At 34.3% G+C, this 17,679-nt stretch overlaps 1 protein-coding gene across 1 annotated transcript; it reads right to left on the reverse strand.

Annotated features, from left to right (window-relative positions):
• Positions 1 to 12,941: 12,941 nt before the first annotated feature.
• LOC127123188 (uncharacterized) lies at positions 12,942 to 14,003 on the reverse strand. Its single transcript, XM_051053436.1, has 2 exons — positions 13,833 to 14,003; positions 12,942 to 13,712 (listed from the first exon to the last, which is right to left on the reverse strand). The coding sequence occupies exons 1-2, from the start codon at positions 14,001 to 14,003 to the stop codon at positions 12,942 to 12,944; spliced, it is 942 nt and encodes a 313-aa protein (XP_050909393.1).
• Positions 14,004 to 17,679: the final 3,676 nt, after the last annotated feature.

Raw genomic sequence — 17,679 nt, forward strand, 5'->3', positions numbered from 1 at the left:
CACATCTGGGAGTTTAAAACGCGAAAGCTGTCCGTCAAACTGATATGGCGAACGCCATTAGGCTAATGGCGAACGCCATTAGCGTTAAACGCTCTTATTCTGGAAAAACTGTCCGTCAAACTGATATGGCGAACGCCATTAGGCTAATGGCGAACGCCATTAGCGTTAAACGCTCTTATTCTGGAAAAAAGCCCAAATGGCGAACGCCAAAGGCATAATGGCGAACGTCATTTGGCTGTTATGTGTATAAATAAGATTTTAAGTGCGGAAACAGTGGACGCGCGGGCTTCTAAGCATATAACTCAACAAAACTCACAGATCGGAGAATTTCCATCAAAACCCCAAACTTTCCCAATCTCCCTAAAATCCCCAAAATCCATCAACAATCCAACATATATCATGAATTTGCTCGCATATTATCGTTTAATAAGGTTCAGACCCCTTACCTCTTTGGATTGAAGGAAGTTCTGAGCAATCTTTGGCCTTTTCCTCTTCCTTCTCTTTCTCTTCAGCGTTTCTCCCTTTCTCTGACTCTGAGGCAAAAATACGTGAAAAACACTCTGAGTTCTCACCTTGGCCCCTTTTATCCATTTCCACTTTTACCCTTCCACTCTTCATATTCCATTTATTTAATTTATTTAATTATTATTAAAATAAATAACATCTATAATAATAATAATAATTCCCAATATTATTTAATAATTCATTTTACCTTCAAATAATCATATTAAAATAATATTTAAATTAATCTAACAATATTCTGGGTGTTACAATTGCAACATGCTCAAAGGTTCGAAGGGATCCATCTTACTTTCTATCTGAGGTTTACAAAGTCACCAGCATATCAAATGTTTATAAAATTAGTTTTTCCGTAGTGGCAAAAGAGGATTACTGACCAGAATATCAAGGGGACATCGTCTGGCACAACGAAGTTATGCGAAGGAAGAAAAAACGTCGCCCAAACAGCACCTGGATTCAAACCGAAATGGATACGACGAACAAAATGGCTAGATTATGTAGTTCATGCCGTCAGTCAGGTCACAATCATAATAACCGTCCTAGTGTTGGAACGAGCACAACCAGATAAATTCACATGTACCTCTGTTGCAATATATGAAAAACTAAATTAATTTCATTATAGACGCATGTGACGAAAATACCATTACATAAACAATAACACAGACAATTAAAACAACTAGAATACAAGAACTATGCGATTATAACCATCAAAACAATTTTGAACATGTAATGCATCATCCTACGAACGTCTTTGTCGATCTTAATATCCACTCATTCACGCACTTCTCCATTTTGATTGAACGTGAACACAAGCCATTGTATTATTCTAATCCTTTCACCATTTCTCCCTCTAACCAATTGTACAACGTCCGATTAAGACGTTCAAACATATTTGTGTTCCAGAGTCGAATCTGTATCGGAGCCGCAATGGCGGAAAATATTACATCGGCATTTCGCTTCTAAATGTATGCAGACATGGTTAAAACATAAAAACTTGAAGGAAAGTGGAGTTGAATTAGAGAAAATATGGTACTAAGGGATGATTTTGTGTGAAAATTATTGCATCCATGGAGTGATATTTATATAAAATGACATAAAATGCATGCGCCAAGAGGTTAGACGCCCATCATGAGCCTCTACTTAAGGCACCATGCAGGCGCCAGGGGCATTGACACCTCCTCATGAGGGTCAATGCATGCGTCAAGAGCATTGACGCCTCCTCATGAGGAGCCTAATGCAGACACCAATATCTTGGACGTCTCCTCTTGATGCTTAAGGGATGTGCCGGTTCATTTGACACATCATCTTCTAAATGTGGTTATTTTGATATTTTTTCTGAAATATTTGTTATTTTCGAATTTTTATTTTAAAAAAATGATTATTTAAAAAAAATCTTATTTTATTTCTTTTAATTAGTCAAAAAGAAAGAATTATCTTTTAAAATTGTCCAAAAAAAACAGAATCATCTTTTAAATATTTTCAAAAAACAGAATTATTTTTTAAATACGGTACTAATATGTGCAGTTGATTTGGGTACTATGGTTACGTGAGATTTCAATGGCTCATCTCTTAAGTTAATTCTTTCGTTCATGCTTTCGTTTATAAACATGTCTGCTTTCATTTACAATATGTTTGAGTAGTTTTGCTTAGAATTTAGGACACGAGGAATGTCTCCATGACAGACTTTATATAGGTTCCTTGATAAAAAAATTAATAAAAAGGACATTAGTAGATATTAAAGATATATTGAAAGGGTATCCGTGATTTTAGAATTAGAAAATCTAAATATTTATGAATGAGATTAAGAAAGTGTTTCAAGCCACACAAAAAAAGTCTCAATTTAAATAGTCGAACATAAAGGATCTTAAATGAACGAATCACACGTAGGATGTAGGTAAGTCGTTTGTTTAGGACGAGGTAATGCATTGACAAAAGTAGATATTACAGGTATTTTTTTTATTTATTTCTACAAGCAGAATTCTCATAATTAACTTAGATTAAGAATCAACGTCAACAAGTCTAAGGATAGAATTTATAGTCAAAAATCATTTTTTACATACAGTTCAAATCAATAAAAAACTATTCCAAAAAATAAAAATCATAATCTTATATAAAATCAAAATAATAGAATTTGATGCTCCAAACAATTCTCAGTAGGAGATTAGTCGTGTAATTTTCATCATTTGGAACTTAGCTTAGTCCAAAGAAATTAATTTTTTTCTAGAGTTCTTACATTTTACAAATATTTTATTAGTTGAGGCTTTTTGTCTAATACCCTCCATCCAATTGACTTGTAACTAATTATGAATCACTCCTTGCTCTCAGGCCTTTTGTAATACCCCGCTTTCATTAGATAATTTTGTTTAATTTAATTGTGTTTTTTTGTGTGATTTAATTACTTGTTGTGTGGTTGTTGGGGTAATTATCTTTGAGGTAGAGGTATAGGAAGAGAGAGTAAGAGTTTGATATAGTTTTTTAGAATTAATTAGAATTTTAATTAATTATTAGAATAAACAGTATTTTGTTTGAAATAATTAAATAAAATAGTAAAATCATAGAATTTGGTCAATATGGAGAATTGGGAGAAATAGAGGGGAGCGAGTTAGGGAGTTTGGGAAATAATGTGAATTAAATAAATAGAGGGTTATTGAGGTAATTGGAAACGATTGTGTAGAAAACCCCAAGGATATATTTGAAGTAAGAGAAAATTAGTTTTTTTTATCAGTACGTGTAATTTGGTAAAAGAAGTAAAAAAAGAGAAAGATATTTTGAAGGAAAAAGGGAGTTAGGGCTTGAAGAAAGAGACCCCATAGAGATTATTTTTTCTTCTTCTGGAATTACAAGGTAAGGGGGAGAAAGAACATTCAATCTAGGTGTATTGCATGATGGGGTAGAGATGAGAAGTCCTTAATCTCATTAGGATTCTAGGTTTTCTTTTGACGAATTGTTATATGATGAAATTATGAAAATTAGTTGGTTGATTATGTGTTTATATGTGTTGTTATATTAGGATCGATGTTTGAAGGATCATGAATATGCATGTGTAAAATTCTACCATTGATGAATTTTGAAAGTTACGAGGATTTTGTGAAATTAGATGTTGGTTGATAGGCTTAGAGTGAAATAATAATAGGTAATTTACCTATAATAATAGTTTTTTTTAAATAAGCTATTTGGACATGTTAGGGGGATGTTTGGGATAAGATTAAGTTGGAAAAAATGAGCTTAGAAGTGAATTTCCTATGAAAAATTAGTAGAAAAACTTCACAGACAAATTTGATTCGAATAAGAGCTTTTACACTATGAACTTGATTTGAATCAATGCCTTTTGGGAGTCCCTCCCAAATTTGATTCGAATCACAGTTTACATGTGATTCAAATCAGAAAGGCAAATTCTCTTTGTATAATGAGAAATTCAGAGCTCCGTAGTTCGTAGAACTAAGACGGAAAGAACTGAAAGATTTGACAGAAGTGACAAAAGATATAATTTGGAATCAAAAGATAATGGTGTTGTTTGAATTCATAAAGGAATCAAATATGGACAAAAGAGTAAAGCAGACATCAAGCCAAAATACAAGGGTATGAAATATTTGCGGACGATACAAATACCTCTTGGTTCAAAGGTGGATACTGGTTATTTGTCTAAAAGGTATATATGGAATCCAAAGAAATATTGGTATTTGATCTAAAGAAATAATATATCACTTAGATGAATGGTTATGATTGAAGATATTAGGTAATGGATCATGAAAGATATGGATGATGCCCTAAGGCATAAGGAGAAATAATAATAAATATGCTGAAAGGAGAATCAATAATTAGCATGCTCGCCAAAGTTTCGAACCCTTGTGTCTACGTATTCTCATCGTGCAATGAGATAGTCAGAGCTCTGTAGTTCGTGAAACTAATGATGGAAAGAATTGAAAAACAAAGAGTTGTTTGCCTAAGCAACATGGATTAGCAAGACAACAAGAAGAGTGAGAAAGTATGACTGAAGTGATGAGAAGTATAACTTGGCACCAAAAGACAATGGTATTGTAGGAACCCATCAAGGAAATTAACTCTGAACCAAACAGTAAAACAGGCATCAAGCCAAAAATAAAAGAAATGAAATGTTTGCCTATCAAGATAAACAACTATTGTCTCTAAGGTGGACACTGGTTATTTGCCCGAAAAGTATCTATGGGACCCAAAGGAATATAATATTTGGTCCAAGGAGACAGTACACCATTGCTGAGGAACATGCAATCTGAAACCAAAAGATAATGGTATTATTGAATCCATGAAAGAATAAAATTTGAACTAAAGAGTAAAACAGGCATCAAGCCAAAAAGAAAGGAATGAAATGTTTTCCTATCAAGACAAACAAATCTTGGTTCAAAGGATGGACACTGATTATTTTCCCAAAAAAGTAAACATGGAATCTAAAGGGAAAGGGTATTTGGTTCCAAAGAGAGACGGTGTAACACTGTTGAGGAATGGGAATGATAGATGCACAAGACTTCGCGGTCATTTAACTTGAACCACACTAAAGTCTATGAGTAAAGGTGAATATTCTGAGCAACTGGGTCATTTGTCCCGTACTCAAAGATATTCAAAATGAGGATATGAATGATCCCTCTTACCCGTTCTTTACTACTTAAGGCTCATGGCATGTGATACTCATCATAACTGGCAAGTTGCTGAAGAAAACTCTACTTGCTGCTCCTTATGATGAAATGTTGCTTTGAAGAAGAAGATTTGACAATCATTTGATTCGAATTTTACTAAAGTATATGAATATAGGTGAATACTCTGAGCAACTGGGTCATTCGTCCTGTACCCAAAGATATTCATAATGAGGATATGAATGCTCCCTCTCACTCTTTTTCTATTGCTTAAGGATCATGTCGCACAACTTGAATTATGATTGACAAGTGTTGATACACCTTTGTTGTACTTGAATAGTACAACAAAGATTAGAAGATAAGGTTATACCTATGAAATCCTATATGCACGGAGATCATCTGTTAATAAATATAAGTAGGCTATACCTATGCTAATAAATTTCTATAGGTATGTCACATATACCCACAAATTTATCAACTATCACTAAAGATGCTGGTCAACATGACAAATTTCTTGTAGTGATTTCTTAATATATAAATCTTAAATTTACATAATCATGGATTAAATATCAACATTTAAATCTAATACAAAATTAAGTTATTTAAATATAATAAATCCATTTAATATATTTATTAAAAAAACTGAATTTTAATAAATAATTTCAAACAAATTTTTTTAAGAGGTTTTAAAGAAAATCGAATGAGAAGTTAGTTAAAACAACTTCTCAAAAATTAAAGGCTCTTTCCTTTTGCGAAATAATTAAGAAACAGATTGAATTTTTAAAGTTGTTTTAGATATTAAGAATGTATCCCTAGATATCGGTAGAATCAAATAAAATCTAATTATTGAATAAGATTGAATATTTAAAGTTGTATTAAATATGGTAACAAGCAAATCTTAATATATATACATACAAGTGTTGAAGACTTAACATTTACAAACAAACATCATTAGCTTTACAGCATCCATGTCACACAACGCAAACCCTTCTTCCTTAAAAGCATCCATGTCACATAACACCAAACCTTCTTCCTTAGAAGCATCGAACACAAACCCTTCTTCTGCATCCATGTCCGAGAAAACACAACCTCGTAAAAGACTTATCGTCAAGCTCAGTTATCCTCCTGGTTCAAGAAAACGTGATTCAGATTCTTGCGCTACAGATGAAAACAAGAGAAGGAAGATTCAAGATTCTGTGAAACCAGTCGTAACCTGTTATTGGGTTGATTCAAATTATCAAACCAAATCAACAGCTTTGTCTCAAACAAAGGATAGTTTCATTGTTGTTGAAAACAAGAAGATCATCAAGAACCAAGTTTCCAACACAGTTACGTCTCAAACAAAGGATAGTAGCATTGTTGTTGAAAACAAGAAGATCATCAAGAACCAAGTTTCCAACACAGTTACGTCTCAAACAAAGGATAGTAACATTGTTGTTGAAAACAAGAAGATCATCAAGAACCAAGTTTCCAACACAGTTACGTCTCAAACAAAGGATAGTAACATTGTTGTTGAAAACAACAAGATCACCAAAAACCAAGTTTCCAACACAGTTACGTCTCAAACAAAGGATAGTAACATTGTTGTTGAAAACAAGAAGATCATCAAGAACCAAGTTTCCAACACAGTTACGTCTCAAACAAAGGATAGTAGCATTGTTGTTGAAAACAAGAAGATCATCAAGAACCAAGTTTCCAAAACAACACCTTTGTCTCAACCAAAGGATAATGACAATTTTGTTGAAGACAAGAAGATACTCAATAACCAAGTTTCCATAACAGAAATAGCTTTTAATGGTCCGAAAAAAAGTTCAAGACTTTGTTCAAAACCAACGCCTATGACAAGAGGTGAAGAATGTGGGTTGAAGGAACCGATGGAGTGTGTTAAGAGGAGGCAATGTTGGTTGATATTGAAGAGGATGTTGGTAGACAGAGATGGTTGGGATTTGAAAGATCCTCCAAAAATAGCAAAGTCTGATAAGTGTAAGATAAAGGCAATAGGTTTGAAGGAAATAGAGAGAAAAATGAGGTTGTATGCAACAGAGGATGAGTTTGCTAGCGACATGAGACTTGTGCTCTCTAATGCAATGGTAACGTATCCTCCAAAGGAATCATATTTACCATATTGCAAAAAAGTCTAGTGACACTTTTGAACACAAATGGAAGTCATTGAAGAATATGTGGGAACTTGAGGATACAAAAAGAAGCAACACTCACAAGAGATACTAAAGAGTGCAACATGTTGTGTTCTTATAGAAACTGTTCTCAAGTTATAAATTGTTAGCACCAATGTGTTTTCAAATCTGTCAAGTTATTGTCAATGAATGTGTAGTATCTATGGTCAATCATTCTTTTATGTAAATTCTGCATAACCTTACAGTGAAATCAAGATACTCTATTCATTGTTTAGAAACTATATCATTGATGTAATTGCTAAATGAGGAACATTAATATAACACAGTCACATTAGTCTTACACAATTTCAATATTGGTTACATGTTCTATTCTTTTTTTTAATGTCAAACTAATATTGAAAGCCTTAACATGTTTTATTAAAACAGAAATTTCCTTGCAAGATAATTATTTTCTCTTCCTTTTTTTCTTTTATGATTGTGACAAGTATCAAAGGGATCATTCTCTTAATAATTTCCATCAGAATAAAATTTAAATAATTAATGTATTTAAAGCTAATTTTAAAGTAAATACTTCAATTTTTAAAAAATATTATTGAAGTAGTTATTAGAGGAAAAGAGCCAAGCTAGTAGCTACTTAAAATAGTCCCTAGTCACATTCCAAAAAATTAGGTTATACCTAAATTTAATTTAAATTTACTTATAAATTCAAACTAATCACAAATTAATAAATTTAATGAAAATCAAATAATCAACAAAAAAATAAATTACAAATTGATGTTTGGTCCACCTAAAGATATCCTATTCCATTTAGAGACAAACTTTTTATCAAATAAGTGCTTATTTTTAAAACAGAAAGAAAGAGAAAGAGATATGTTTGGTGTCACGGTTGGTTTTGTCAAAATTATGAGAACACGTGCTCGTTTTATAAAACATACAAATATGTAGTTCTTTGTATTTGTAAATGCTAGTTTGAACGTAGTCAAATAGAGTTTGTAATAGTTGGATATGATGGATTTGACATTGAGATAAATACAACTAGTCGAATTATGTGTTATTTAGTTATTTAGAGAAGTGCTTTATAGGCAAGCAATCTCATTATGAATAGAGAAGTATTCTATTGTTGTAAGTGTGAAGAAAAGTTGAATAAAATTTCTAGTTGAAAGCAAAGAGAAATTTTACCGAATTTGATTCATCTTTTTTTTTCTTTCTAAAATCCTGATTTCTCTTTTGTTCCTCAATTCACTTTCACATATTTCTTTTCTTCTCAAATCATTGTGCACGTGAATCACCATGCAACTAAGGAGTGGTTGAATCACTCGAGTGAAGAGTGGGGAACAAGAATCGTGAATCAATCAAGGAAAGTGATTAAATCTCATTTCGTAAAGAGGGATTTCCAACATCTTATATATAGAACACTGGTTGCGATTCTTGAGAAGTATATAACAATGACTTCTCATTCGAACGAGCATTTTCTAGCAAATCTTCCAATCTTGAATGGTAAGAATTAATGATAATTGATACAAGCAGATGAAGGTTGTCTTCTGCTATCAAGACATATGGGATCTTATGAAGAATAGAGTATCACCAATTAGCGAAGAAGCAACAGATGAACAAAAGGTTGCACATAAAGATTTGACGAAGAAAGATTATAAAGTTCTCTTTATAATTTATCAATGCGTTGATCCAGACAACTTTGAGAAAGTTGGTGATCCATAATCATCGAAAGAAACATGGGATATCCTGGATAAATCGTTTAGAGGTGTTGAGAAGGTTAAAAAGGTGAGGTTACAGACTAACAAAAGAATGTATGAGTTGCTTCAGATGGAAGAAACTGAAAGTGTGGCTTATTTTTTCACTAGGGTTACGAAATTGGTGAATCAAATAAAGATGTGTGGAGAAGTGTTGACATCAAGATCAGTTGCTGCAAAGATTTTGAGGTCATTGGCTCCAAAATTCGATCATGTGGTAGTAGCCATAGAAGAGTCACAATATTTGTTAACCGTGACAAAAGAAAAGCTTCAAAGGACACTTGAAACTCATGAACAAATAATGGTTGAAAGACCAGCAAGCAAGTCGAAAGGTGATGTTGCTCTACATGCACAATCAACAAAAGATAAGAAAGCCAAAGGAAGTTGGAATGGTGACAAAGGTAGAGGTGGTTACAACAACTTAAATGGCAGAAGTCATCAACAAGAACGAAATTCGTCAAACTAGAGAAGACCCTCAAACCAAGGCAACCACATAGGTGGTGTTGCAGGTAGAGGAAAAGATGGTGGAAGGAAACCTGACAAGATCCACATTCAGCATTTCAATTTCGAGAAGTATGGTTACTACACTAGTGTTTATCCTGAAAACAAAATAAATAATCAAGAAAATGATGCAAGGATTGTAAGACACAAAGAAGAAGAGATATTGCTAATGGTCACAATGAAAGAGGATGAAAGATATAAGGACCAATGGTACTTGGATTCAGGTTGCTCATCAAATATGACTGAAAGGAAAGATCGGGTTGTCAATATAAGCCCCTCAATGAAGAACAAGGTGAGATTCACAAATGACAATACCCTAGTCGTTGAAGGTGATCAGAAAAATAGCAAGTGTACTATTTTTCCTTTGTAGTAATAATGAGGAAAGTTCCCTGAATGTTGATCTCAAGGATTGTTTGAAAATATTGAGTTCCAATTGTTGTTCAATTAAATAAAATCTAAGGTTGGGTATTTTTGGTGCGAATATATAAAAATAATTGCAATTAAAATAAGTAGTGCAGAGAATGGATTTGAAAGATACGAGAGTAATATGTTAGGGAATGTGTGTGATTTTCCCTGTAACAACTCTGAGTCACTATTTCAATAATAAATATCAATTAATTAATACCAATTCTTAAGGATGTTTTCTTCTAATGCCTTAGTGAGAAAATCTTTAATCATTCATACCTAATCTCTAGGTCCATAGAAATTAACCGGTGAAATTAAGTATTATTATTTCAAGAACAATTTGGTTTCTACAGGGTATCACTAGTCCTAGGTAATATCTATTATAGAATAATATCATGAAAGCATTATCAAAGGTGATCCAACCTAATTAATAATCATATAACAATCTCAATTATTTCGAAAGAGAAAGTGTTAAGGACATCACGAGAATAAGTTAATTACGAAAAACAATATTATTATTGCAAATATAAACTCAAAGTCATTACAGATTCAAGTCAGGGACAACCCCTAGTATTGGGGGATTCAGCTACTCATAGTATTCAAGCAAATCAAAATATAAAATGTAGACATTACAAGTATTCATATGAAACTTGACCTTCAGTTGCTTCCGCTCATGAAAATCTCGTCTCCCCCAAAACCTTGATTTCGCCAATTCTGAATCATGTGATTTTTCCTCTTAAAAAAAGTGTCCTTTCTTGTCTGGAAAACTCCCCTTTAATAGAAAAGTATTCCTCTCTCCTCAAACAGATCCACAAAAATCAATAACATCAGATTTCCATTTGACCAAAATGCCCTTCATTTAAGATTGACAAAAGAAAAGACAAAATGGGGTTTTTTGCACGCATGCCTGCTACGGCCCATAGTCGGTGCTACAGGTGGCCGTAACAGGCTACTGTCTTTGATGATCATGTCCATGCCTCTCTACTACGGGCCGTAGCAGGTGCTACGGCTAATAGCAGGTGCTACGGGCGGCCGTAACAGGACATTGTTTCTGTAATATCTAGCCTTTGTTCCAAACCTTCCATTACGGTGCGTAACAGGTGCTACGGGTGGCCTTAGTGGGCCTCTGTTTTGGATGGACTTTTGATCTATTTAGACCTCTCTTCTACGGCCTATAGCAGGTGTTACAGGTGGTCGTAGCAGGCCTACTGAAGCGTGGGACACTTCTCTAATTCTTTGCGATTCTCCTTAGCTTCCACATCCGTTTGTACTTGAATATCTATTTGAACCTGAAAGAAACTAATAACACATAACCCAAGCATAAAATGAGGAAAATGGAAACAAACTGAATAAACACGGTGAAAAGATTAAATGATGGTAACGGTAAAAGAAGGTGTAAAAACCACTTTAACTGTATACAAAATACAACTAACTCGCCTACTTTCACCTGTTAACATTATTATAATTATAGCATAAATGGTGACTGATCACAACCCCAAACTTAGCTTGTCTCTTGTCCTCAAGCAACTTTAAGGACAAAGAACTCATGTCACTCCCAATTGAAAGAACACTTTTCATATGCCACCATACCTCTAAGATCTTTCATGACCCTCATTTGTTGATGCCTTTGGTTTTTGCTAGATTATCGAGGTCAATTGATTGACCACATCTTCACTTGAAAGTACTTCTTCACCTGTCAGCTCAATTCACACTCACCAAATATCTTAGGTGTTAATGTGTTCTACACTCAAACTTCATAATACACAATACCATACCATAGGCTTGAATAAATTCTCTTTTAAATCAAGGTGCATGACACCCACACTATTTCAGGTCTTTATGATTATAACTGGGCTATGGTTAAAGTGGTATGATTTTGGAGAAGTAGGCTAAGGTTCAGAGTCAATAAAATCGTTATCTTCACTATGTTTATTCTGATGGATTAGTGCTGGAACTATTTCTTGCAATCGTCCTTTAGGATTTGTCTTTATTTCAATATCCGTTGACTTCTCCTTCTTTCAAGTGCCCTGATGATTATTTTTCTATGGTTCTTTGATTTTTCAAATTTTCATCTTTTCTTTTTCTTCTCTTATTTTTTTTCAATCATCAGGTGCCTTCATTTGTACTGAAGCTTCACAGCTACCCCAAACTTAAAGGTTGTTATTCCAATAGCAACGTCAAACTTAGAATGAACATGGATATGATAACTCACAAAAATACCATGAACATGGCAGGGGAATGTTTGAGCCATGGGTTAATATTATGTAGATTTTCAAACAAACAAATGGTTAAAGGCTCAAATGGGGTTAACAATGGATAATAATAAAAGGATGGCTAGAAAGGCTCAGGGGTAGAAAAAATGTGCCTTAGTGTATGTAATCATGCACCCGAAATCAGAAAAGAACGTATGCAAGTTCTGAATGATAAAAACATACTTGAGTGCTCTCTTATGATGTACATTGTGTTTGGGGTAGAGCTGACAACCTCCACATTACCTCTTGCTCGATGTGGATTCTCAATGAGTTTTAATAAACATACTCAACTTTTAATGCAACTCAATCAAACCAATCATATCATTTAGAAGTATATAAAAAATATTTTGGCGAGTTAACTTGCATAGAGGACACACATTCCTTCAGTTTGGTTACTTTTCACACAACCACTAAAGCTACAATTACCATATTACTAGATGGAAGTAAACAATCATAAAATGAACCACTTAAAGCAAACAAAACAAAAAAATTAATATAAAACTGAAACTAAAACTAAAATTTACGAATACTTTCCTTGGGTTGCCTCCCAAGCAGCGCTATTTTATTTTCATTAGCTTGACGCCTTATTCCCTCTGTTATGGGGGGTACTTCAGCTTCCGCACCTTGTTGCACTTCTTTTCCATAACTAAGAAACCGTCTTTTTCAGAGGTATGGATTCCTTTGTGCCACAAGTCCTTTCCAACTTCCACATCCTTACCTCAATATTGCTTTCTCTTCTTTATCATGGCTTTTGGAATGGAAATAAAAGTTTTTTCACTCGGGGTTGCTCATTGAGGTGAAAGCAGTTGAGATGGCCCTCTTGAGTCTTTTTTCTGATGTTGGCATGTCACTTTGGCCTTTCACATCTGTCCTGATCATGCCTACTTCATAGTGATTTTCTTTTTCCACCTCTAGCTTCCTAATTTCAAGAACATTCAAGGTTATTTCATCATCATCATAAACTTTTAAAGTTAGTGTATTGTGGTCTATGTCGAAATTGCATCGACTTGTCCGCATGAATGGTTGACCAAGAATGATTGGTGTCACTTCATCCTCGGGTATGTCTATGATCACAAAACCAACGGGAAAACTAAATTTCTCTATTGTCACCAATATGTCTTCCGCTATCCCATATGCATTCTTTATGGAGTGATATGCAAACTTCATATTTGTCCTTGTATCACATACATTTCCAAGACCAAGCCTTTGGTAGATTGACAATGGAATTAGACTCACACTGGCTCTAGAATCAATTAGTACCTTCTTGAAAGATATGTCTTTTATAGTGCATGGGATTGTGACCTCTCCAGGATCCTTCTGCTTGCTTGGGATTCTCCTACCTGGTGATATTTCACTACGCTTTTCATTAAAGGCTACCAACCCATCTTCTATTGGTCTCTTTTCAGTGATTACCTCTTTCATGAATATTTTGTACATGGGCATTTGCTCGAGTGCTTCAAAGAAAGGCATATTGTTATCAATCTTTTTGAACACTGTGATGAATTTCTCAAGGTTTGTCTCTCTTGGATCCTTCTTTGTCACTCTCTAAGGGTAGGGTAACTTAATCACAAGTTTAGCCTCTTTTTTATTTTTCTCTTCAATTGGCTTTACTAGTGGTATCACTTCTTCTTTTTCTTTCTTATTTTCCCTCACTTCCATAACTACCTCCATGACATGGTCACCCTTTGTTGCCCTCTCTTCTTCATCTTTAAAACCTTTCTGACTTCTTGTCGTGACAACATTAACATTCTCATGACTTCTAGGATTTTGTACTGTTTCACTTGGGAGGGAACCTTGTGCTCGAGAACCTGTTATTTGTTGTGCTATCTGACCCATCTGAACTTCAATATGTTTGATAGAAGCAACAATGTTCCTATGATTATTTCTTGTTTCTTCTTGGAATTCATAATTTTAAGCTGTCATCTTTTCAAAGGCAAGTTCCCAATTGGCCTTTTTGGGTGCTTGTTGCTGATATTACTGTGGTTGGTTGTGATAATAAATGGGACCCTGCTTTTGAACATTCCCTTGCTGATCTTTCCAGGAAAATTTTGGATGATTCTTCCAGCCTGGATTATAAGTGTTAGAATAAAGGGTTGTTCTTCTTTAGAAATTTTATCTCTTCCATTTGATGCGTGGTTGCAACACATTATATAGTTAAATGAGGCCCGCCATAAATTTTCATAACCGACATCTTGGACCGGTTGAATTTGAGCTATCTGTTGCGTACCAACATTCATTTCTTTAAGTTTCTTTTCAACTTTTGCAGCAATTGTGTCTTTTATCCTTATTTTATTGGTTTCAAGATTCAGATCAATAACTCTTTCAGATTTACTTGAACACCTATCATATAACTCCACATGCTCATTTGTAGCTATTGCCTCAATGATCTTTTTAATACTTGTGTGTCACACCCCAAATTTTACCCCAAGATTTCATAATCATTTTCCCCCTAGACATCATTCATGCATAGCTAACCTCAAAGAGCTCAAAGGATCGATCAGTCAAATATTTGGATTGATCACCAATAAATCAAGTTGATCATTTCCATAGTATTGCAAATCAACAAAAGCAAGGGCGGTTTCGAACACTTTTTCGACAAAAAGGAGTGAAAGATGCCCACATTTGATAGCTCAAATAAGCAAACTTGGGCATCTAACAGGGGTCAATTTTTTTTGGCTTCCCTTCTTTTCTAGAACGGGTATCTATCTCAAGTAGATATGGGGTGGTTCTTTTGTGAATTTGTGGTACCCCTATAATGCTACTCGATGTTGGATTGGCTCTCGGTGTTAACTATGAACTTACGGTGTCCTTCCGATGTTGACCTTGTAATCACCCTGACACTGGCAGAGAGTAAGGGGGTAGCCAGTGCGCACAGTGAATTACAAGGCTTGGGCCCGTCCTTCATGGAAATTACCTTCATACCTCAGTGTAACCCTAAATCGGGATTTGTAAATCCTTTCTTTCATTATTCTGTGGATTTCTAAAGAAAGTTAAAGACCTTGACAATAAGGAATTGAGGGGGAAATGATGATTGAACGAGTCGACTATGATAGATCTTCGCGCTTACTTTAAAACTCTCTCAATTTCGAGATCTGAAGGAGCTGTGAGCAATGATATTGGAAAACGGACATGAAGCACATAAATTATTGAAATCAAAGGCTAAATGTGTTTCTGATTCGGTAGCCTAAGGAGGCTACAATTCAGTAAAGCAGAAATTGGATCTGAATATGAGGAAATCGTAGGAATCAAAAGTTGATTCCCACATACGACACCACTATTCTATTTCAAATCTAGAAATGAATAATTGATGATCTTGAACGGTGGCTCTGATCTCCGTTACAACGGTGGGAGATGGACCAACATGGTTAACACTCAAATGCCCAAGTGACTTCAAGATTCAAGATGGATATAGTGTGTCGCGATTGGAAAATTTAGAGAGTCACCGTCATCCTTTATTTGTTCATAAGGAACAGGGAAATAATGATAAAACCTAATATTAAGGATGAGACCTAGGGTTCAGAAGTCAGCTAAGTAAGAGGAAGATATTAGGAACCCCTCACTTCCATTGTACCTAATGGGATCCTCCTCTAAATCTAGGGATAGTGTGCTTGTCTAAGGGAAGTTTGCTTATGCTATTTATTATTGCTTAATTTTTTTATTTACACGGGAATATGTTGCTAAGGGAAAAATATTAAAAACGGGACAAAGAAAATGTATTTTTGGTTATTATACTCGCTAGAGCGCTACGACTCTATGCCTACGTACCCTCATGTTTGATAAAGGATCAGAGCACCGTAGCTCTTCTAAAAAATGTTTGTTTGTTTTATTGATTTTAGATCTTAAAAAGTTCTCCACACATCGGGGTGAAGAGATGTTTAATTTGAAAAATGCCTCGATGCACAAGGGCATCAGACTTATAGTTTGAGTGTGTGAAATTGATTTTAATGACTTGTTAATTGCAAAGAACTTATGGTTAATTTAATTTAAAAATTAGATTAAATGTCATATGTACATAATTATTTTTTAAAATTGAGAAAATATTAAACAGAGCCAATTAGTAAAAGAAAGATTAATATTTTTTTTTCTGAATTACTTGAACCCTAATTCTTAATTATCTTAATTAGGCTATTTGAAATCCTAACCGTAACCCTAATATTGGTCATTAATCCTAATATTATCCTAATAAAAACCCTAATTAAATATATTATGTTTTTGTATTTTTTTTCATTTTTTATTGATCATAATAAGATAAAAACTTTAATTAATAATTTTTTAGTTATTTTTAATTAGCTTAATTGAAATCAATTACTAATATTAACCCCTAATGATAATTAACCTAATAATAATTTTATTAAGAAAACAAAAATAAAGAAATGAAATAAATAAAACGCAAGGGGTGTAAAATGAACTACACTAGTAATTGGTTGTTCACTGGGGTGTGTGAATAACAAAGGATCTAGGCCCAATAAGTTGTTGGAGCCTAGCTAATAAAAGGGTTCACAGAGGGAGAGAGTCAACAAATGACTCTCTCTAAACCTCTTTATCAAGATCAAATGACCCTTACTACATGAGATCACGACCCTTGATCATGATTAGTGGTCAATGTATGCTAAATGTATAGTTATGATGCCAAGTCAACGAGGGTGTACCATGTGCAAGTGTGTATGCTGATTGCGTTGAGTCAACAAGTTGATTAGTTGGAAGGAGGCCGCGCAGGCATGAGGTGGAATGCAACTGAGGAGGCACTTAAGCGAAAGTCCTCATAATTTCTTCATTTTTCATTTCCAACCTCTCTCTTCATCTCTCTCTCTCTCTATCTATCTATCTCTCTCTCTCTTTTCCCTTCTTTCTTTCCCCGACCACCCTTTTCCCCAACAACCACCCTAAAGACCACCGTTATCCCCAGTTTCTGGTTGAAGTTCAACCGTAAACTTCAACCCAAACCCAAAACACGATGAATGTTCTTCATGAACATTCATCCCCAAACCCATATCTTTAACATTCATGAACCATCGTATGTATTTAACATGGACCCTAACCTCCAAATCCAGAAATGATGAACCCTCACATGGGTTCAACATGAACCTTAACCTCCAAAAACAAGAAACAATGAACCTTAACCCTAACCCTAACCTAAACCTAGAAATACCCTAAACCTTCCCAGATCAAAATCAAACTACCTTCGAACCTTAAATCAGAACCTTCTCAATCTTAATTCCACGTCCAAACAAAGAATCAATCATCAAAAATCCTGAAACCCTAAACCCCTCTTAATCCCAAACCCTAACCCTAATCATCAAACAAACACAACAACAACAACATTATAAAAGAGGTAACAAACCCAACATTGTCTATGCCTTAATATCTTTTCACCCAAATGAATATAAGAATCCAAACCCAGCATTGTTCAGTAATGCATTTATTTTTCTTCATTGTGCCTGCTAGACCCTTCAAATAGCTAACCACTATATTAACTATATCTGAGTCATCAATGATGTAAAGTAACATATCA

Source organism: Lathyrus oleraceus, chromosome 2 (assembly GCF_024323335.1).
Source record: "Lathyrus oleraceus cultivar Zhongwan6 chromosome 2, CAAS_Psat_ZW6_1.0, whole genome shotgun sequence".
In the NCBI taxonomy this organism is placed as follows: Eukaryota; Viridiplantae; Streptophyta; class Magnoliopsida; order Fabales; family Fabaceae; genus Lathyrus; species Lathyrus oleraceus.